Below are 22,429 nucleotides of genomic sequence, written 5' to 3' on the forward strand. Positions count from 1 at the left end.
TTACATTCACACCAAGTGGAGGCTTCATATGTATTGAATCATTGAAAACTAGTCTATTGATGCTTGTACACAGCATTGTACAAAATTAAAAAGAAATTTCAAAAATGGAACTATATAAGCCTATATAATTATTTCAACTGTCGAACCAGGGATATGTTGGAATTCTGTCATTTTATGTTGAGTAGAAAAACGTCTGTGTTGTTAATTGGTGCATACCGTATGTTTGCTTTTTGCATATATGTTTAAGAATTGTACAACGCATTGGTCAACTAAATGTTGTTTTTAATTGTGCTTAATAAATAAATTGCCTCGCCTTTAACAATTGCAAAAATACTGTACTTACCCATGCAGAAGTGTTCCTCAGTGCCTCAGTGCAGCATCTCTGTCAGTGAATGCTTGCCAATATGTGTCTTCTGGTTCATCAATGCAACAGGCTTGATCTAATGATGGAGCAGCAGACACACATACACACAGATGGGCTGTGTCACGTAACCTGGAGAGCAGAGCACCACCCCTCCACAGCCAGGAACAATACGAGAGGACTAAGCACCACTCTGCATGTGTTCAGACACTGTGCAAAATGAATGAGGCCACAAATATAAAACTAAAACATGCAGTTTGAGAAAAATGAGAACAATTGTGTTTCAATTCCCTCATAATGGTTATTCATAAAAGGTGTCCACAAGTCTAATAGCGTTTGTTGTACACATTGGCATAAATCATTTCACACCTGTATGTGTGTTTGGTTGCATGTGGTATGATTAATTATATTGTACCATAGGCTATATTTAAAGCCGTAAAATATATATTGCTTTAAATACCAATAACTTAAAAATAATGATTTGTCACATTCACATATATGTTTTATTTCTGATATGCTTCAAAGTTGGCTTATTCAAACATACTTTTACACTTCATATTAGAGCTGGTTAAAAAAAATCACAGAAAGCAGAAAAAAACTACATTTTAAATGTTAACTTAATGAGTTTCAGTATAAACCATTACATTTACTTTTAATTTACATTAATTAACATTTACATGTTCAACTGCAATGAATTAATCTGAATCTGATCTTAAGTTTTAATGTAAACAGTCAGGTAGCAGAAACAAACATTGATTTTACAATATGGCATTTTAGAAATATACATAGAAAGTTATCAACTACCATGGGTTTCAGTCTTTGCAAATGTAAATCAACTTCATTTCTTTTATCAATTCGGCACAATCAGATGTAAATTAAAGTACAAATAGCCTGATTTCTAATCTATGCAAGAGGGTGATTTTAATTAACTGAACAAAGGCCAATTCTGTTGGCTACTGTGATATTTGCAGTGTGGAACATCAAACACACAAAGTCTGCTCTAAATCATTTCATGTTGCTACAGTAATTATCAGCGAGAAGCTATCTCTTCATGTGCAGAACAGAAACAGAATCAACAGAGAAAACATCTTTGGCAGGACCACAAGCTGTGGTGTCATTCTTTATTTACATTTTCAATCAGAAGGACTTGTCATGGACGATCTTTAATCCACATAGGCCTATGTCTGACAAATCAGCTAATAAAGATGACAAGACAGCAAATTCATCACATAATCAAGTGTTATATTTAGTCATTGTTCACAGTGTAACGCTGTGGGCTGTGTCTGGATTCCTGACACACTCAGCTCAATACAGGCCTGGTTTCACAGACAGGGCTTTGATTAAACCAGGTTTAGGCTTTAGTTCAAAGGGCATTTAAGTAGCTTTTTTTTTTTACCATGGTAAAATTTAATCAAAATCTGAAAAGTGACTTCCGGTCTGGAATGGCGTCTTTTTCTGATGACGTAGGTTTGACGGCTTGGTTTGAAAACACTTAACCACTCCCCTCAAACCGTTAGTCTGCTATGAGCGATAGATTGAGAGGAGGAGCGCTAAGTAAAACCCTGCCCTCTGTTCCGTTTCACTTGGAAATACGTCATAACACTGGAGAAAAGTCGTTTGCAGCTTCCGGTTCACGGGGACTTTAAAAAAAGCATTACTGGTGTGCATCTTGAGACAAAATATCTCACGGCAATTCGTACGAATTCTACGAGGTGGCTAATTCGTACGAATTCATACGACCTCACTCGTACGAATTCGTACGATTTTTGCTAAATCGTACATATTTTACGAATTGCCCAATTCGTATGAATTCATAATGACCTACCCCTGACCCCGCCCCTAAACCTACCCAACACGTGGGTTTAGACAAATCGTACAAATTCGTACGAGTGAGGTCGTACGAATTCGTACGAATTAGCCACTTTTTTATCACTCGTACGAATTTGTACGAATTGGTCGTGAGATAGCGTTGCAATGGCACTGACATATTTTAATATACGTCAAGTTGTGCAGAATGTGCAAAACTTGCAAAATGTGCCAGTTTCTTTCAGTTAAAAACAGCTCAAACATGCATTTTAGTCTGGGACTGGTCTGTGAAACCGGGGATAAAGTGTTTGTGTGTGCAGGTCTCTCACAAGTGAATCTCATTTATTCACCCTTGTTAAACATGATTTTATAACCAAGCTTCATGAGTATTAATAATCAAGTAAGCTATTGATTCTTTCTCAAAGTTCTGTGACATCGGCCAAATGTAAAATGTTGATATTAAAGTAAGTTAACATTAGGTAACGCATTCGTTAACATATAACATTAATAAAACAAATTTGTTCTTGCTCACAGTGCATTAATAATTGTTAACAAATACAACTTTTTTCAGATGTATGAAAGTGTTGTTTTATTTGTGTTACTTAGTGTTAACAAATGAAATCTTACTATTAACATTAATATTTACAAATCTGAATGAGCTTTCCTGATGGATTTGAATATTATATCCATCTACATGAGAAGAATCCAAATCCAAATGAGACCCGACAGAACCAGAGGAATTTCCTGTGGGAAATATAAATTAGCACTGGCATGAAGATGAGGCAAGCAGAAAGCTTGTTCTAACATGAGATGAGTCTCTGCGCTGAGACCTGAAAAACATAATTCAATATCTCAGATTGTATCATTTAAGGGCCAGTCTAAACATTTATACAGACTATAACATAGCATGGACTCAAGTGTTGGGCAGTAGGCCTAATGCGTTTTACTAACGGAAAAGTAATATAACTAGTGTAACGAATTACTGTTGCCAGGAAGTAATAAGTAAAGTAATATTACTTTTGAAATGAGTAATAAATAAAACATGTGAGTGGAGCCATACACTGCTTGTTTGTAAGCCCATATTCATGTTAACAATGCACATTATAACTATACTGCACTGATTCACTACACATATGTCAGTTGACAGCAGCAAATACAATTCATCACACAACGTGAGAAAGCTTTTCAGATTAATAGTGCCGAAGAGGTGCATCTTACCATTCTTAATCCATTCATTCCATGCATGTATCTGGTCACTATCATGATCCACAGTAGATGCTGTGTGGACATAAACTCTTTTAATAAAGTGCTGAAAAAAGTCTTTAAACAAAATATAAAATTGCATACAAACACCTACTCATGCTTTCATATTTATTATCAAAAGTCGCTCATTAGACATTATATTCTCACCATGCGAGTGATCCAGAAGCAGTTTCCTCAGTTCTCTCAGTGTCTGCGTGAGGTTTTTCAGTCTGTGATGCAGGTTCGCATTCTCCTCCCTCAGAGTGTGAATTGTATCTTGAAGCTCATATGAAAAGTTAATTCGTGGTATAAAAGACATGGTCAACAAAATAAGACCCAGATGCACTGAAAACATCCTTCATTAAATGTAGAAGCTGTTGCACACTTCTTTCAGTCAACTGATTCTTGTGTGGCCCGCACATGCATGACAAAAAGCACTATAGAGCTAATGCGGGCATTTAGAAATCAATCCAATTCTCATGCACCATTTATTTTGGTCTCAATACAAGCTGTAAGGACACACTGCTCTATATGCAAATATCTTTTTAGGTTAACTAGTGTGAAAGAAAAGTGTGAAAGCCTTTCAATGTAATGTGGTTTACTTAATGTCAGGCATAAATCTAATATTGGTTTATATTCTTTAGTAGCTTTTTTGAACAATATCCCTTACATAGGAAGACTGGGGCTATTTTTTTTTTTAATCCAAGGAATATATATATATTTTTTATTCTTCAGTTTTGTGTGTGTGTGTGTGTGTGTGTGTGTGTGTGTGTGTGTGTGTGTGTGTGTGTGTGTGTGTGTTAATATACCTCAAAACCCAAAAAAACTTTTATTGCTCAGGAGAAATCATACAGCTTATTTAGCGCACATGCTTTTGGGGGCATGTTGTCATAATTTGACCTTGCCATTCATCTGTTTAAGGCTATTTAACCCCTTAATTGTCACCGTCCCGCTAGCTGGATGCTTGGCGCTCTTTTTATTTGTCGCCTTTTTCATACCACATATTTTAGTAATCATCATTAATTAGGTAGCTATCATTTGAAAGCTTATACATAGGCCTACTCAAAATTCATCCTATGAAAACCATTTTTAAATTGGACGTTGCATTATGTAAACTGTGCTCCAAATTACAGTGTCAGGTTTCATATTACAAAATGTATTTTAACTACTTTATAATCAGAACCTTGTCTAATCTTGACACAACACATGTCATCAGAAAGGTCTGAGTCTCAAGGTTCCATGTTTTGTGAGAAGTGATATTTGGACAGACATTTATTAATTTATTACAAGAGAATGCATAAAAAATACAATGGAATGTGGGTGACACCTGGTGGATATTTTTGATACAGCGCCTTAACAAAATCTCATAGTAACTTTAATTTTTGTGATATCAACTTTTGGAAAATTTGGAACACAACTTGATTGGCTTTGATTTTATAGTAATTTTTAAGGAAAAATGAGTTTGTAAAATATGTATTTTATACATTTGATTTAGAGTAAATGTATACTTCCATAGCCCCAAAAAGACCAAACTACTATATTCCAAAGCATTCTTCAATTACAACCATAAGTTTGGATAGTACATTTTCATGTCTTCTCAAAAAGGGGGTTGACAGTTAAAAGTTGAATGGCTTTTCAGCAAAATATAAACAGCTACATATTGTGAAACGCATAATGATTCATAAGAAAGCAAATCATTAAATGTATCTGTTTGGTAATTCATAATTATAATTAATTACAACAAGTAGAACAACCCTAGGAAAACATTTGTGTAGACTTATGAAATATCTTTAGTATAAATCTTTAGCATAGTGGGCTATCTTTAGTGAAAACTAGCCCCAGTCTTTCTTACATGTTAAGTATGTAGGCCTAGTACAGTAAGTAGGCATCATAATACATACTGTGCAAATACCAGGTTTTTATGTTTTCCATCACAGTAAATGTAAATATACTTTGTTTTCTAAATATGTCCTGAATTTACATATGGCGTATGTGGGCAGCCTTTTATTTATTTATTTATTTATTTATTTATTTATTTATTTATTTATTTATTTATTTATTTATTTATTTCGTGGGCAGCATTTAGATAACGTTTTTTAACTTTTTTTTTCTTTGCAACATTGCTACCAGCAACCATAGCAACATTTCACAGAAAGAAGAGTAGGAAGTGTTTAATAATCATTTCCGGGTATGGTTCATGGTCAAATAGAATCCAACATGGCTGCTCACATGTCCAGATTGAGGGGCTGGAGCCGAGCGCAGAGGTTTGGTCTAATGTATTAGTTATTTACGCACTGTAATGAAGTGTGTCGTATGTATAGAGCCGTAGCCACATGTTTGTTCTGAATTTATAAATTAATATATATTAGGTATTCTGTCTACTTTATAAAATCGTTATAGCGGTATGTGCATGTGATAAACTTCGAAATCTCGCGTGCTTTCCCTCGCGCTTCGGTTATTAAACTGAATTGACAGCAAACATTAGCCTACAATAGCCAGTGTGGAGTTGTTGTTGTTATTATTTGTGCTCATGATTTAACTGTCTTAGTTGTCAAATGTTGAGATGCCTGCAAAAGCAAAGTACAAGTTATTACTGTCAGTATTTTCAATTCAATTCTGTTCACATTTATTTCTATAGCGCTTTTCACAATACACATCATTTCAAAGCAGCTTCACAGAAAGTGCGCGAGTCCATATTACAATTTAAAGTGTTCTGTTATCAGAGGTAACTAAGTTATGTATTTCAGAAATTTACATATACAAAATCACAGATAGCTACACATATTTTAATTTAAACAATGTAATAATTTCATTCAGAAACAATGAGCTCATTGAAGTAATGAATACTTGTTTGTTAACAAAAAGCGTTGGTGCATGTTGATTCAGAGTTTGTGTCATCTGAAGTCTTTGCAGGAGTTGGCGCCATCTCTTCATAGGTGTTGGGCATCTGAAATATATGATTATTGCTAAGTGTCTGTGTGCTGCAGGTATGGCATCGCAGTATGTAGACCGTACAGCAGTGGCAGTGCGTATCCAAACGTGTCCCTGTCCACACCGCTGCCCGGGATTCCCAAACCTGTCTTTGCTTCTGTGGACGGCCATGAGAAACACGAGACTAAAATCACCACCTTAGAAAACGGACTCAAAGTTGCATCGCAGAACAAATTTGGTCAATTCTGTACTGTTGGAAGTAAGTAAAATGTGTAGCAGATACTCTGATGTTGTTTGATTCTAATGAGCTGAACCAGATACCAAGTGTTTTTATTTCACCTGTTTGTTTTTAGTTTTAGTAAATTCAGGCTCGCGTCATGAAGCAAAATATCCCAGTGGAATTGCACACTTTTTGGAAAAGCTTTCCTTTTCTGTAAGTCTGTCAATGATTATGAGTTGGACTACTAAATAGCTTTGACGCTGTTTTGATTTTTAGTGCACAAACCAACTCATTCTTCTTTACTGTAAGTCTACAGCCCAGTTTGGAAGTAAAGATGAAATTCTCCTAACACTTGAGAAACATGGAGGCATATGTGACTGCCAAACATCCAGGTCTTGCATTTCTTTTTTTCTTTTAGTCCAAAGTGAATTGTTTTTCAATGCTGTTATGATTCTTTTCTGTTTACCTCATGCTTTATTTCTTTCTGTCATTTAAAGAGACACAACGATGTATGCGGTTTCAGCTGAGGTGAAGGGTCTAGAAACTGTGGTGAACCTTCTGTCAGATGCAGTTCTACAGCCTCGTTTATTAGGTGAGCATCTGAAAAACAACTGATTATTTGAATCTTTGAAAGGGTTAAAGAGACTCTACCAGTCAAAAGATGACTGAAAGATGTCTCTTATGATCAAAAATACAGTAAAAAACAGTAAATCGGAAAATATTATTACACATTAAAGTGCCCCTATTATTCTTTTTCAGATAATACCTTTTATGCATTGCGTAATATAGCTGTTTGTGAATGTGAAAGGTCTGTAAAGTTTTAAAGTGCATGATAAATATTGTCTCTCCCAAAAAAATAATAGATTCTGAACTGCAAAAACGAGTCGTCAGCAATTCCAGTCTCACTTCTGTAACCTACATGCCTGCAAATTTGCATAATGCGTGATTATGCAATTGTCAGAAAATGAATGATGAATTGTCAGAAAATGAACGACAATAATAATGAACTTCAGCTCCAGCCAGTGTTGCCAGATTGGACTGGTTTCAAACGCAATTTGTGTTGCGCTTTTACTTCAAACAGAACCAATATGTCTTTCTTGAAGATTTCTTGAACATAATGCAATTCTTAGCACATTCAAAACTGATTAATCCTGAATCCAAACCTCTTTTCAGCAGCTGCCAGGGACAAAGAGAGTGTAGTTTGGACGGTTTAAAAATTGCTCATGTCCTGATCAGGCCAGTGCGCACATGACGATGGACAGGAGTGGTCCCATATTCGATTTCAATTAAGTCATTCAACTGTGCTCTCAGAGTTATGTATTTATAAAGAGCCTTCGAGTCATTGCTCATCACTGCTGTAATCCACGTTTTAAGAGTTGTGCCTCTCCCCCACTCTTTACTGTAGATACACCTTACTGTATATGTATGCTACTTTGGCATAGCAATCACTTGAATATACAGCCGCTGAACTGACCCCAAACCAGCCCAAATTTTGTCCACCCGCCCAAACCAATTTTTACCTGCACAATCAAATTCAAAACCACCCAATCTGGCAACACTGTCCTGAGCTGAAGTTCAGTAATGGTAACAGACATTTCGTTTCCGACATGCGGCTGCACCGTCTGACCAATCAGAGCAGAGTAGGCTCTTGGAAAGGAAAATATTCAGAAACTATTTTCTGAATAGTTTCTATAGTTTCTGAACAAATGAATCCAGAATCCTTAAAAAAATGTATCACGGTTTCCACAAAAGTATGAAGCAGCACAACTGTTTTCAACATTAATAACTATTATTAAAAATTGAGCATCAATTATAATTGATAACTGCACCAAATCAGCATATTAGAATGATTTCTAAAGGATCAGTCGACAGTCGTGGCCTAATGGTGAGAGAGAGTCAGACTGGTGACCTGAAGGTTGCGGGTTTTATTCCTTAATCCTGGCAGGAAATGATTGAGGTGCCCTTGAGCAAGGCATTTAACCCCCAATCACTCCCTGAGTGCCACAGCAAAAATGGCTGCCCACTGCGCCGTGTGTGTGTGTGTGTGTGTGTGTGTGTGTGTGTGTTCACTACTCCTAATGTGTGTGGACTTATTTGGATGGGTTAAATGCAGAGGACAATTTCCAGGGTATGGGTTAAACACACATGGGTTGGCTTTCACATATCACTTTCATTCATCATGTGACACTGAACACTTATTCAGCTTTGGCATCACAGGAATAAATTACATCTTAAAATATGTTAAAATAGAAAAGTTCTTTTAAATTGTAATCATATTTCAGAATATTATAGGTTTTTACTGTATTTTTGTAAAAAAAAAAAAAGGGACTTCTTTCAAAAACATAAAAATTATTAGTTATTAATATATAGTTATTCCAAACTTTTGACTGGTAATGTAACTTTATGATATTTTCTTCAGATGAGGAGATTGAGATGACCAGAATGGCTGTTCGGTTTGAGTTGGAGGATCTGAACATGAGACCTGACCCGGAGCCTTTACTAACAGAAATGATTCATGCAGTATGACCACTTCTACAAATATCAATACTTTGCTGTAGATCATTGAATTGAGTTTGTACGTCTTATTTTATTGTCTCTTCAATGTTTAGGCAGCATACAGGGGCAACACCGTGGGCCTGCCTCGCTTCTGCCCTGCCAACAACGTTGAGAAGATCGACAAGAGGCTGCTTCATAAGTACCTTCAGAGCTATTACTGCCCGGAGCGCATGGTGCTGGCCGGGGTTGGGATTGAACATGAGCAGCTTGTTCAGTGTGCCAGGAAGTATCTCCTAAATGTTAAACCTGTATGGGGCGTGAGCACACCTACCAACGTCGACCTGTCAGTAGCACAATACACGGGCGGCATTGTTAAGGTGAGCACCTTTTTAAAGGCTGTGACACACCTAGCCGACGTCAAAGAACTAACAGTGACGAAAAGCCGACTGTTTTGTCACCCCGCGGTGCCTAAAAGCTGCACCTGAAGACACCAAAAGAACTTCAGGCCACTGCCAACTAGCATGTGCGTTCATAAAATTAGAACAGACTCTGTGCTATGTGCTGTTTACTTTTATCCTCATGCACTGACACTTTCACTAACCTGAACAGCCAATCAGAGCGATCTCTCTTACCGACGGCCCTGACGGAGACGCTAACATGCTGAAACCACAAAAACGAACCCATTGCCGACCGTCGGCATGGTGTGTCACGGCCCAAAGACCAGCAGAATTTGAAAGATTCCCGAATTACTTGAGCTAAGCTTTTTGTCTCATATCAGATGGAGAAGGACATGTCCGATGTGAGTTTGGGTCCGACGCCCATTCCTGAACTAACGCACATCATGATTGGGCTGGAGAGCTGCTCCTTTTTGGTTTGTTACACATTAAATCAAATCATTTCAATTTCACACTTGCTGAAATTGGTTGTGTGCTTATATAAGTCTTTCTTGTGACTGACTGATAGGAGGATGACTTCATCCCCTTTGCGGTCCTCAATATGATGATGGGAGGCGGAGGGTCCTTCTCTGCCGGAGGGCCAGGAAAAGGCATGTTCACCCGTCTCTACCTTAATGTGCTCAACAGGTGTGGCATCATCTCTTTATGCTCTGAATCTGCTGTTATATGGTGAGCCGTTTTTAGCAATCTGTTGTCGTTTGGACAGGCATCACTGGATGTACAATGCTACTTCATACCACCACAGCTATGAAGATAGTGGTCTTCTGTGTATCCATGCAAGTGCAGACCCTAGACAGGTACTGTCATTTGGTTTACGTGATAAATATTACTACAATACACCGTATTTTTTTTAAACTAATCATCTTTTTAGGTGCGAGAAATGGTGGAGATCATTACAAGGGAGTTTATTCAGATGACTGGGACAGCAGGAGAAGTAAGACCTTTTGTTAATTGTTTCTCATTCTGAATTTGTTGCAATTTTTTGCATTGCATTGTTGCAAATCTCTCACTTGTGCAGATGGAGCTAGAGAGAGCCAAGACACAACTGAAATCCATGCTCATGATGAACCTGGAGTCTCGACCCGTCATCTTTGAAGACGTAGGTCGTCAAGTACTCGCGACGGGCAAGAGGAAGCTGCCGCATGAGCTGTGTGAGCTCATCAGTAAGTGTTGATGAGACTGCAGAGTAAAGCCTAGATCAACTCTTAATTTAGCTTGTAAATGTATGTTTAATACTTAAAATACCTTTCAAAACTTTGGGGTCAGTGAAATATTATTTATTTATTTATTTAAGAAATTCAGCAAGGATGCAGTGAATTGATTAAAAGTAACAGTAAAGACATTTATAATGTTTAAAAAGATTTCCATTTCAAATGAATGAAAAGAACAGCATTTGTGAAAGAATCCTTAAAAAAAGAAATGTCTCTCGAACACCAAATCAGTATATTAGAATGATTTCTGAAGGATCATGTGACACTGAAGACTGGAGTAATGATGCTGAAAATTCAGCTTTGCCAACACAGGAATAAATTACATTTTAAATGGTTATTTAAATTATTATATTTCTTAATATTACTGTTTTGTAATATTTTTATCAAATAAATTCAGACTTGGTAATCACCAATGACTTCTTTCAAAAAAACTACTTTTGAAGGGTTGTCTGCCTTCTTGACTCAATAGATTACTTGGCTTGAATGTGTCAAACTATTCACTTGTTCTTTACTGGAGAACAATTTCTTTGTTTTAGGTAATGTTACGGCCAGTGACATCAAGAGAGTTACGGCGAAGATGCTGCGTAGTAAGCCTGCGGTAGCGGCGCTGGGAGATCTGACAGAGCTGCCCTCGTACGAGGACATTCAGGCCGCTCTCTCGAGTAAAGATGGACGTCTGCCTCGCATATACCGCCTGTTCCGATAGAGGACCGACGGCTGACAACATCTAGAGACAAATAGGAGCACTGACCCAACAAATATTATTCTTGACTGGAATTTAAGTGCAATGCTTAGAAGGACTGTCTGTGGTTGCATTTTATCTATATAGTGATTAAAAGGTGTCTTTAAAGAGATAGTTCAGCATTTACTGAACTAAAATTCTGTCATTTATTCACCTTCATGTCATTCCAAAACAGTAGACTTTCCTCTGTGGAACATAAAAGATGATAAAGGTCTCAAGTTTGCTGTCTATACAATGTGTTTGGTTCCCAACATTTTTCAAAATATCACATTTTCTGTTACGCAGAAGAAAGAGGGTCAAACAGGTTTTGAATGACATGAGAGTGAGTAAATGAGCATTTTCATTTTTGCGTGCATTTTTGCCTTTACATTTTAAATTCTGATTTGATGGCTGTTCAATTCCACACACCCCACATTGCATGATTTTGTTTTAACCCATCATGTGTTTAAAGTGAATGTGCTCATTTTTCATATTTCTATCTTATTTGGTTCAATAAGTGGACTTTCCCATGCCATTTGTTCACATGTCTGCATTGCTGTCAATAAGCTGTGCTCTTCTGTGTAAAACTGGGCAAACCAGAAAGATATTCCTCACATTGCGTAGCATTTTTTCACAAAGCTCTATAAAACTCTTCTTTTAGTTAGTGTTAGATATTAAAATATTTAATCAGAATGACAGAGACTGTGCACTTACCATAGCAGTGAAAACCGACCCATAGACGAATGGTTTAAAGCACAGGTGTCAAACTCAGTTCCTGGAGGGCCACAGCCCTACACAGTTTTGTTCCAACCCTGCTTCAACACACACACACCTGCAGTTTTCAAATAAGCCTGAAGGACTTGATTACCTGATCAGGTGTGTTTAATTAGGGTTGAAGCTAAATTCTGCAGGGCTGTGGCTGTTAATATGATCCTCCCAACCCAATCATTGTCATTATCCCTTTATGTTGGTTTGCCCTAAAATAACATATTTATTCCCTTGCACTTCTTCAGTTTACGGTTATATTTTTCCATTGCTGCTCATTGTGATGGCAATGGGTGAATCTGACATCCCTTGGAAAAAAATTAAAGTTTGATCTTTTCTATTTTTTGGCTTTCAATATTTTTTTGTCTCTGTGCATTTTGAATATTCAGCAATATGTCTCTCGGTTTGTGTTTAAATAACCTTTTTGCTGCCAAATGTGCGCTTGAAACAAAGTCATAAGAAATAACACCAAATACAAGTCAGTTTTTGTATTACTTTACATTGTAAACAAATATTTGTAATAGGCTATTATTTGGTTTTAAACAGCAGAATGTATTTGAAGTCACTGAGGCAATCATGAGCAAGATCGCAGGCACTTTCAGTACAAATAGAACTGAAATTCATGATGTGAATGCGTGACTTAGTATTACATCACAGTCACTGAGATCCATGCGCAAGCAATGCCAATACTATGGTCGTTCCCAATATCGCACTTTACATCAAGTAAGCTGAATTTTGTTGTTAGTTAACAGTTAAGGCAGTAAACTCAAGTATAGTCTGTGCCTCCTCACTTAGATTTTGCACACATTTTAACCAAAGGTCAAATTCTCAACATTGACACACCACGTTCACCTATCGATGACAATCAATGAATAAACAGCTGCTAACACCAATATTCCCTCATTTTGCTGGTAATGATGCTACAGTACAGTTTCCTTTTTAAAAGCAGTACCACTGTTAGCACATTGTTAAGAAACAGTTCAAAAGAAACCCAGAAGCCAATGAAACCAGGCCGATCAGCGACCCGGTACAGGTATGAGGTGTTTACATTATCAGTAAAAGATTAGAAGTTGAGCTAATGGTTTAACAAGGCCATGAAACACTATCAGTTGAAACCATACATAGAACAGACTGTTACAGCTTGCAAGTTAAATAGCAGAATATGAAACAATACAAAAAAACCTAATTAGGAATAATGGATGTACAGTACAGTTAACTTAATTTACTCTGGTCAGTATAATTTATAGATTTAAAAAGTCATATTTTACAGTTCCAACACTAGCTGCTAAAAGTCCAGCTGCAGTCTTTTGGTCCCTGGACTGTGCACTTCAGAGTTATCCTTTGGTCCTGAAAGTCCAGCTTTCCAAGTCAGTAGCTCAGTGTTGATCAGTTTTAGCACCCTATGGCTCTCGCACATCGGTAGATCAGGATATGGTGCAAACTGTACTGTTATTCTGGTTTTTCATGGCTGCCTCTCTCTTCTTCAACTCCCGTGTGATTCTCCTTCGGATTCCTTCTAGGTACAGGCTCCTGTCGAACTGGCCAGCGCCCAAGGGAATGCTGGGGAGGATAACAGACTGAGTTAGTGGTTTATCAAACCTGCATGAAAAATGTCTTATGACAAACACACACAGATACCATAAACAGACCTCAAAACATTCCATTAATCGATGAAAAGCTTGAGTTGACTAGATCACATGGCTTGTTTTGAAGGGAGACAATAGCCACTGCTTTTGATTGCCATTATCTTTTTTAAGGTAACTCGTAACAGCAAAATATTTAGAATGACATGAATGTGAAGAAGTCAAACTGGAGAGTCATGTAACTACTAGTTAGTGCAACCAAAAATTCGGTCATCATTTACTCAAAATATCGTTCCAAATCCATAAGACTTCTGTTTATTTTCGAAACAGAAATGCAGATTCTGAGCTTCAGTTGACCATATTAAAGGGTTAGTTCACCCAAAAATGAAAATTCTGTCAGTAATTACTCACCCTCATGTTGTTCCAACCCCGTAAGACCTTCGTTCATCTTCGGAACACAAATTAAGATATTTTTGATTAAATCTGAGAGCTGATCACTCCTCCATAGGCTTCTAAGGGACTGAAACTTGCCGGCCCAGAAAAGTTATTAAAGAGATCGTTAATGTAGTCCAAGTGACTACAGTGGCTCAATCATAAGTTTATCAAGCGACGAGAATACTTTTTGTGTGCAAAAAAACAACAAAAATAACAACTTTATTCCACTATTCATTTCCTTCTCTCTGGGCCTCGAGTTAGTTCACGTATTGTTTTAGCGCAGCGCTTCTGTGTTGTACGTCACACACATCACACACATGACCAGCGTCGGCCAATAGTGAGCCTACGTGTTTCAAAGATGAATGAAAGTCTTTGTTTGGAACAACAGGAGGGTGAATAAATGGTGACAGAATTTTCATTTTACGGGTGAATTATTTCTTTTATGATTACCACTCAATAAGTAGAAATGAGTGCAAGTGCTGCTTACTTGTCTCTACCCGGACGAAGTTTGACCTGAAACATGCCGATGACTGGCCGGTGATCTGATGTCTTAATGGACGAGCAAGATGTATACTTGATCACTTTAATGTCATCTACTTGTCTGTTTCGATAAAGAATTCGATCCTGTCAACACAAGAGGAAAAATGAACTACGGTACTAGTATAGGGTATATAGTGACATATTAGCATATAATTAGCAAAAAACTGTTTACGGTATATGAGGGTGTTCTCTGCTTTGTGGTGGAGTCATAGACGTCACAACCAATGTCATACTTGTAAGTAGGAGGAAAGTGAATAGATGCTTCCTGAAACCCTTTAAAAATGGAACCTGCAAATGCACAAAGAGATTCTTCCAGTTAAATCAGTCAAAGAACAAAATATTCCTTAAAAGGAACATAAAACCTTTATAAATTACACAGAACTGAAATTTTACATCTTTCTGCACTTGCCTTCCTTCATTTCTTTCAACAGCTGGTCATGTTGTAATAGTGGGCTCATATCTGTGCCTACACCCTGATTCAAAATGGCCTCCACCTCTGCTCTGGCTTTATTTAGGCGGAAGTTAAAATCTCCAAACCAGAAGACTTCATCAAAACGGGTTGTGACATCACCTGAGAATGAAAAATTTTTTGTTAATAAAATTCAAATAATAAAATAAATAATACACAATAAAATCTTTAAATATGACAAATGCAGTAACACTCACAGGTGGTGGAGCGGTAAGGGTTGGTATCAGGAAGGTTTCTAGGAAGAGCCAACGCTTCTATTATCTTGTTATAGTCTAAAATCCTCTCATATACTTTAGAATCTCCAGCTGAAACAAACACAAAGACTGGGTTGGGTTTATTCCTAGCTGGGCTTAAAGGGATAGTAACCCAAAAATGAAAAATCTGTCAGTAATCACTCACCCTCATGTTGTTCCAACCCCGTAAGGCTTTCGTTCATCTTCGGAACACAAATTAAGATATTTTTGATGAAATCTGAGAGCTGGCTCACTCCTCCATAGGCTTGTAAGGGATCGAAACTTGCCGGCCCAGAAAATGTATTAAAGACATTGTTAAAATAGTCCAAGTGACTACAGTGGCTCAACCACAAGTTTATCAAGCGACGAGAATACTTTTTGTGCGCAATTATTCATATACTTTTATTCAACTATTCATTTTCATCTGTGTGGGCCTTGCTTCTGTGTTGTACGTCACACGCATCACACACATGACCAGTGTTGGCTAATCGTGAGCCTACGTTCTGACGTACAACCTAGACGCGCTGCGCTGTTACACTACGTGAATGCATTCAGGCCCACACAGAAGAAAATGAATAGTGGAATAAAGTAGTTATTTTTGTTGTTTTTTGCGCACAAAAAGTATTCTCATCGCTTGATAAACTTATGGTTGAGCCACTGTAGTCACTTGGACTATTTTAACGATGTCTTTACTAACTTTTCTGGGCCGGCAAGTTTCGATCCCTTAGAAGCCTATGGAGTAGTGAGCCAGCTCTCAAATTTAATCAAAAATATCTTAATTTGTGTTCCGAAGATGAACGAAAGTCTTACAGGGTTGGAACAACATGAGGGTGAGTGATTACTGACCAAATTTTCATTTTTTGGTGAACTATCCCTTTAAACCTAATGCCATAGTCTTTATAAACATTCATTAAAACATATAGCAGGGTTGTTTGCCCTTGGGTTAAATTTCCATAAAATATTCCACTTACAGGTAAAATGGGATGTAATAAAGAGGAAGGATGTCCCAAAAAAAGTGAAGCCGATACCCACAGCTCCTTTAGTCTTAATCTGAGATATAATTCGGGTTGTGACAGTAGCATGTTCCACCTCTGTAGTGACAGGAAAAGACAAAATTTGATATATGATATAATATTATATCATATCATTCAAACATTTGAGGTCTATAAGTTTATACAAGAAATTAATACTTGTATTCAGTAAGGATACGTTAAATTAGGAAAATATTGTATTTGAATATTTGGACTCATCAAAAAGGAATAGGCTACTTGATTATTCGTTAATTTAAATTAAGTTTAATCATTTATTTTAATCATCAAGTTCGGATTTCGTGTGATTTCTCATTGTCTCATTTGACAATGTTTACACATGACATGTCGATTCATTTGATCCAAAGGTAATTCAACTGGCACAATCTTGTTTACACGCTCCACAGCGCCACTCAATGCATTTAGTTATAATAGTGAGTTTTAGTTCGCGTACTTTGGATTTATCATGGCCAGCAAAGCAACATGTAGCAAAATTCAAATAGTATGTTTATTTGTTTGAATAATTACAGTTATAAGAAAACAGTTATTTTTAAATGGTAATAATATTTCACAACATTACTGTTTTACCGTATTTTTGAACAAATAAATGCCATGGTGAACATAAGAGATTTCTTACAAAAATATGACAGACATCAAGATTCAAGACCCCAAACATTTGAATGGTACTGCATAATATACTATATCATATAAACAAATAAGAATAAAACAAGCTTTACCTGAACAAAACCATATGAGATCTCTCCTGACAAATATAGTGAGATAGAGAACTCCATGGGCTGCTGCGTACAGCATCACGTAATACGGCCCAAGAGTTTCCTGCAAGCGGATCTCCCACTCCCTCCTGTGGACAAACATGAAGAGGGTAAACATGCTGAGCATCAGGAAAAGACAAAAAAAATACAAAATAATAGCAAAATCTTACCTATCTGGACAACCTTCCTGAACTCCTATAACGTAGACGTCCTGTGCAAAGTCTGTGTCGGTTGGGAGCAGAAGATCATCTAGGTTGTATGGAAGCACCTGAGACCAAGAGTGAGAGCTTAGGCTACAGCTGCTATGCACTTCAAACTAAACAAACAAAACATGAGAAATGACATATTGTTCCACACCTTCTGTCCCTGCATGTTCCATGTGGCGACGTAGATACCGAGTCGTCTCTCTGGGAAGTAGCGGTCTAGCTCTTCTGCCCCCAGCAAGGCACCGCTACCCAAAACACTGCCCTCCAGAAAGCTCCTAAAAACACATGCAGGCACATTTTCAGAAAAACAAAAAACAAGAACAAAAACCTTGAGAAATTCTCCTTCTATCATACATCGCATAATATATTCAAATAAACTACATTATGTTGAATGGTCATGCTGCCCTTTTCCACACAATGAATCCATACAGTGACCAGGATTTACTTTTTTTAAATCTAAAAAGTAAAAAAAGTATGAGCCATCTTTTGATAATGTATATGTACTGCCCAATATTGGATAGGAAGGATAAAGGAGTCGATACGGACTGGATATTTAATTATATATGCATCACATTAATAATTTAAGACTGTTAAATGTAATCTTTAAGAAATCTCAAAATAAATATCAATTTTTCATATCGCATATTTTTATTATGTTATGCCTAAAATTTACTTGTAGCGTTGTTTGTTCAGCTTTTAAGTGTTTTACTTTTTATTTATTTAGTCAAAACAGTATACACTTTCAATATCAGCCATAACTTAAAAGTAATTATCGATAACGGCCAACTTTTGAACCCCTGGTGACAATATGATCTAACTGTGTGGAAAAGAACAGCGAGAAAATTCTTAGAAACCCACAGAAAAAATGTCCCACAGAAATGAATCACAAAAGGGTAAGTTAAATGACAATAGAATTTCATTTCTGGGTGAACCATCAATTTAATCAACAATAATATTGTCTAATAGTTAGATATTGTATTTCATGTTGTCCTTGTATAGTCGTTTCACTTTCAAGCAGAACATGAGTGAATGCGCTGATGGAGTTTGACAGTTACAGAAGGTGCTGAACAAGCATCTCACTGATCCATTAATCTCCTTTGCATTCTTCAGCACGTGATCATGTGATCTTAAAGTGGAGGATGTGCTGAGCGATAACTTCAAACAGGCTGCAGAAAAGAAGAAACGATTGAAAAGACACAAGCTTCTCACCTGTTCCTCACATCCCGGGGTCTGATGGGGTTCAGAACACTATAGGTGGACTTCATGGAATGGACAGAGGCATTGTCCGACACCATGGTGTCCGACAGCCGGCTATCGCTCAGATTCCTCTGAAGCCTCTCCGACCGCCCCCTTCTCCCCACCACACTGTAATCCAAGCAATCCCTGTCAATCCGATTAGTTGTCCTTAAGGACGCGGAGGCTGCGCTGTTATCCAGAGGAGGATATGTGCTGGTGAGCTGCAGTGGGGACAGAATAATTCTGGACGGTTTCATTCGCTCTTTATTCAGATCAAAATCCTCACGGGGGGACTCGTCGTTCTCGGAGAAGCTCCCGGTCCTTATCATAAACGGTGGTGTCTCCATGGGTGGGAGATCGAGTGGACGTCCGGATGCAAGGCCCTGGCCATTCACTGAGGCGGCGTCCTTAAGCGAATCGGTGGAAGAGCCCGTCTCACCCGGGTCCGTGAGGCTCTCCTGGCTGTTCCTCAATCTTCTCCCCCTCAGCTTCTCATCAAATGAGATGTTTTTACCCTCCATGCCCAATCCCACGGGCTTCGGAAGAGAGGGAGGTCGAGGCTGATATGGACTAAGCTTGGCGTCCTTGTTAAGCTCATCCTGAAGCAGTTTGGTCCCATCATATGGCTTCTTGATGTCTTTGAGCTCCTCCTTGTTGCTCTTCTCTTTCCTCAGGTCTACACGCAGTACATTAATATCTGTTTTACAAGCTGGTTCTCCTGACCGGAGTTCAGCGGGGTTAAACGGGACGATGCTGTCTCCATGCTCACTCATCCTATTGGCAAACTTGGTTTTAGATGTAAACAAGCCCCATGGTACTCAACTGATTACATCCTGTGGAGAATGTGAGAAATTATTATATAGATAACTTATTATTCTGTCAATTATTTCTTTTGATTTAGTGATATTCCAAATCTTGCCCAATGTGGAATTTTATATTACATGCAGGTCTATATTATGAATGAAGAATTGTGTGATAAATAAATCTAAATAATTTTATAGGGATAGTTCACCCAAAAATGAAAATTTGCTGTTAATTTACTCACCCTCACACTATGCAAGATGTTTTTTTTTCTTCTTCAGTAAAACAGTAAAGAAGATTTATAGCTGAAACTGTGGTCCTGAGTGATTCGTATAATGGAGGTTAATGGGTGCCATCACTTTGAGATTCAAAAAAACATATACAGACAAAACAAAATGAATACCCGCGGCTCCTGACGATACATTGAGGTCTTAAGAAGAGAAACGATCGTTTGGAGCGCAGGCTTCCTGTCGCATAATGAGGGGAAAGATGAGTGTGTTGTATATGGTTCATCAAAATGGTAATTGTGCTGTTCCTGGATGCCGCAACCTATATAAAAAATTAAGACCACGTTCAATTGCACAATCTCAATTGGGAAAATTGACTTTTCACAGATTCCCAACGTTTCAGCTTGCACGGACCGATCACTTCGCTTCTTAGGACCTCAATGTATCGTCAGGAGCCGCAGGTTTTAATTTTGTTTTGTCTGAATATGTTTTTTTGAATCTCAAAGTGATGGCACTCAGTGATTTCCATTATATGAATCACAGAGGACCACAGTTTCAGCTAAAAATCTTATTTACTGTTCTAATGAAGTCACCTACATCTCAGGTGGCCTGAGGGTGAGAAATTCAAGAACAAATTTTCATTTTCGGGTTTTCACAAAGGTTTTTTGTACTTTGTATGTTTAAAGAAATATGTATATTGCAAGCTATAGCTATACATTTTCATGTATAAAGTCAAGTCACCTTTATTTATATGGCGCTTTTTACAATACAGATTGTTACAAAGCAGCTTTACAGTGATAACAGGAAAATAATGTAACAAAGTTTGTTTCTAGAAGAAAATAGCATCATAGTCCAGCTTAGGTAAGTTCAGTGATAGTTAATTTTTGTTGTAAAAAAGTTATTAATTTAGTTCATAATATACATACATTATATATATATATATATATATATATATATATATATATATATATATATATATATATATAGCCGCTCTGGAGAAACCCGTGATCGTCCAGCTCAGTTCGGTTCTCATATAATGGTGTCAATGTAGGCAGATCAATAATATTGTTGAATATTTAATGTCCTCAAATATTCAAAGACCCATAGCTTTTTTCTTTTTTCAAAATTAAATAATTGTGCCTTTATTTAAAAATCCAAAATTTTCGGTGACAAAAATTCGTATACTCCTCCATTGTAAGTAGCTTTGGATAAAAGGGTCTTCTAAATGAAAATTGAATTTTCTCCACTAAATAACAGCTTTGTTGTACCCAATATTAGAGAAAACTTTTGACGTCAATAAATGTTTAATGTTTTAATAAAGTTGTTCGTTTTTAGTTGAAACAGGTGTCGTGTAAACGGTCTATAACAGCTAACGTTAACGTTAAGAGATGGTGGCAAGAGTAACGTTAAGAATGTTTTGCACTATTAACGTTACACAATCCATAAACATTTAGTTGTTGCAGCCCTACGTACGACTGTATGATAAACGACAACAGAATAATACACATTAATAATCTACTAAAATGTTTATTTAGCAAAAGAGTTCTACGTATATTAAACGGACGTCGTAAATTATAAACACAAATCGTCAGGGTACGTTAACGTTACAAATAATAACAACAACAACAGTCAGCAGCAACATAAAAACATTATTATTGGCGTCCAACTTTTAATTAATGCTTAACTAAGACTGAATGACATCAATAATGAACTGTTATGATCAGTGATTACAGCTGACTGAAAACTCTCTCCCTCACAGCGATGTAAAACTCACTGATGCCACACGATGGTCACTCACACATCTGGAAGATCGACGTAGCGTTTTATCTTTCCAAAATATGAATAATGCAATGGAATTAAATCTATATTAAAACACATTTGTGTGAGGAATAAAATGACGCATTTTGAGTATGAAACAGCTCCCCGTTACCTCCAGTTCGCTGAAGAGGCAAACTTAATGGACTTCCTTAACAACCAAAGCAACCAACAACTTCTCAAGAGGGTGTGCTGACAGTCTGCAGCAGTGTATTATGGAACAGCGCCATCGTGTGTTTATTATTCATCGAGTTGGTTTTATTTTCACAAACAACTGGCCAATTTACAAAACTATCCACTTATTATTACTCAGGAATATGGGAACCAAATGTAGTTTTAAGTAACGTTATCTAACACTGAAAATTCCATATTGATTACTGTGAAAGAGGAGTGTATGCGTTGCGTTTATAGCGGTAAATGTTATGTAGGCTAATTACACTGATCTGTGTAGACTATATCTTTATTAAAAGTCAGTGGATCATTAATATTATTTTCCCAATTGTTTCCCATTTTTCCCCCAAATTTGAACAATTGAATGGACAATAAATTACAAAGTAGTCAAAAGCATATAAACACATCCCTATAGGTTTTCGCACTGATAAGTTAATGATAATCTGCTCCCACTGTCTATGTCTGCTCCCCTCTTGTGTTTGGATTCAAATTTTTAGTCTGAAGGGTCATTCTTGTTATTAGTTTGAAAAGTAATAGACTACCAGTGAGTTAACTATTCTTGCTGTCGCTTTACCGCTATAGACATTTGATTGATTGGTGCGTTAAAGACAGCAAAATAATAGAGTTTTGATTTAGAATTATGTTTTTATTTTTATTCTGAATTTTATTAAGATCATGTAGGTCATTTACAAATATATAATTGT

The 22,429-nt window shown here is 37.1% G+C and overlaps 2 protein-coding genes and 1 long non-coding RNA gene across 8 annotated transcripts; 1 reads left to right on the forward strand and 2 right to left on the reverse strand.

Moving 5' to 3' along the window:
* Positions 1 to 839: 839 nt before the first annotated feature.
* Positions 840 to 3,831, reverse strand: LOC307158278. The gene is made up of 3 exons (XR_013821209.1): positions 3,578 to 3,831; positions 3,386 to 3,445; positions 840 to 2,997 (listed from the first exon to the last, which is right to left on the reverse strand). It is a non-coding gene; the product is annotated as an uncharacterized lncRNA (long non-coding RNA).
* Positions 3,832 to 5,576: 1,745 nt separating this feature from the next.
* On the forward strand, positions 5,577 to 12,548 carry pmpca (peptidase, mitochondrial processing subunit alpha). 4 transcript variants are annotated; one of them, XR_013821197.1, is made up of 14 exons: positions 5,577 to 5,673; positions 6,397 to 6,599; positions 6,694 to 6,773; positions 6,870 to 6,952; positions 7,058 to 7,152; positions 8,980 to 9,080; positions 9,170 to 9,433; positions 9,835 to 9,927; positions 10,020 to 10,138; positions 10,218 to 10,308; positions 10,383 to 10,445; positions 10,530 to 10,674; positions 11,259 to 12,246; positions 12,355 to 12,548. XR_013821197.1 is itself a non-coding variant. In XM_079870616.1 (13 exons), the coding sequence occupies exons 1-13, from the start codon at positions 5,600 to 5,602 to the stop codon at positions 11,426 to 11,428; spliced, it is 1,581 nt and encodes a 526-aa protein (XP_079726742.1). In that variant the 5' UTR covers positions 5,577 to 5,599; the 3' UTR covers positions 11,429 to 12,548. The 4 variants fall into 4 exon arrangements, 1 of the variants encoding a protein (XP_079726742.1); XR_013821198.1 differs by having other exon boundaries at positions 11,259 to 12,214; XR_013821199.1 differs by having other exon boundaries at positions 11,259 to 12,202; positions 12,301 to 12,548.
* A 133-nt stretch (positions 12,549 to 12,681) lies between these two features.
* inpp5e (inositol polyphosphate-5-phosphatase E) lies at positions 12,682 to 21,744 on the reverse strand. Of its 3 annotated transcripts, none has more exons than XM_079870613.1 (11): positions 21,670 to 21,744; positions 18,685 to 19,544; positions 17,627 to 17,750; positions 17,440 to 17,537; positions 17,234 to 17,358; positions 16,440 to 16,559; positions 15,433 to 15,540; positions 15,176 to 15,337; positions 14,939 to 15,054; positions 14,714 to 14,850; positions 12,682 to 13,768 (listed from the first exon to the last, which is right to left on the reverse strand). In XM_079870613.1, exons 2-11 carry the CDS (start codon positions 19,482 to 19,484, stop codon positions 13,633 to 13,635), a joined length of 1,926 nt encoding a protein of 641 aa, XP_079726739.1. In that variant the 5' UTR covers positions 19,485 to 19,544; positions 21,670 to 21,744; the 3' UTR covers positions 12,682 to 13,632. The 3 variants fall into 3 exon arrangements, with proteins under 3 accessions (XP_079726739.1, XP_079726740.1, XP_079726741.1); XM_079870614.1 differs by having other exon boundaries at positions 21,514 to 21,681; XM_079870615.1 differs by having other exon boundaries at positions 21,538 to 21,672.
* Between the last annotated feature and the right edge of the window lie 685 nt (positions 21,745 to 22,429).

This window comes from Squalius cephalus (assembly GCF_949319135.1).
Source record: "Squalius cephalus genome assembly, chromosome: 5".
NCBI lineage: Eukaryota > Metazoa > Chordata > Actinopteri > Cypriniformes > Leuciscidae > Squalius > Squalius cephalus.

Excerpts from the sequence above, each read along its gene's own strand:
- pmpca (XM_079870616.1), top strand. The coding sequence starts at position 5,600 with ATGGTTCATGGTCAAATAGAATCCAACATGGCTGCTCACATGTCCAGA. Across the intron at positions 5,674-6,396 it reads GGCTGGAGCCGAGCGCAGAG|GTATGGCATCGCAGTATGTA; the intron begins GTTTGGTCTAAT and ends TGTGTGCTGCAG. Across the intron at positions 10,139-10,217 it reads TACCTTAATGTGCTCAACAG|GCATCACTGGATGTACAATG; the intron begins GTGTGGCATCAT and ends TCGTTTGGACAG.
- inpp5e (XM_079870613.1), bottom strand. The coding sequence starts at position 19,484 with ATGAGTGAGCATGGAGACAGCATCGTCCCGTTTAACCCCGCTGAACTC. Across the intron at positions 17,751-18,684 it reads CCCCGGGATGTGAGGAACAG|GAGCTTTCTGGAGGGCAGTG; the intron begins GTGAGAAGCTTG and ends ATGTGTTTTTAG. Across the intron at positions 13,769-14,713 it reads CTTCGTCCGGGTAGAGACAA|CATTCCCTTGGGCGCTGGCC; the intron begins GTAAGCAGCACT and ends TATCCTCCCCAG.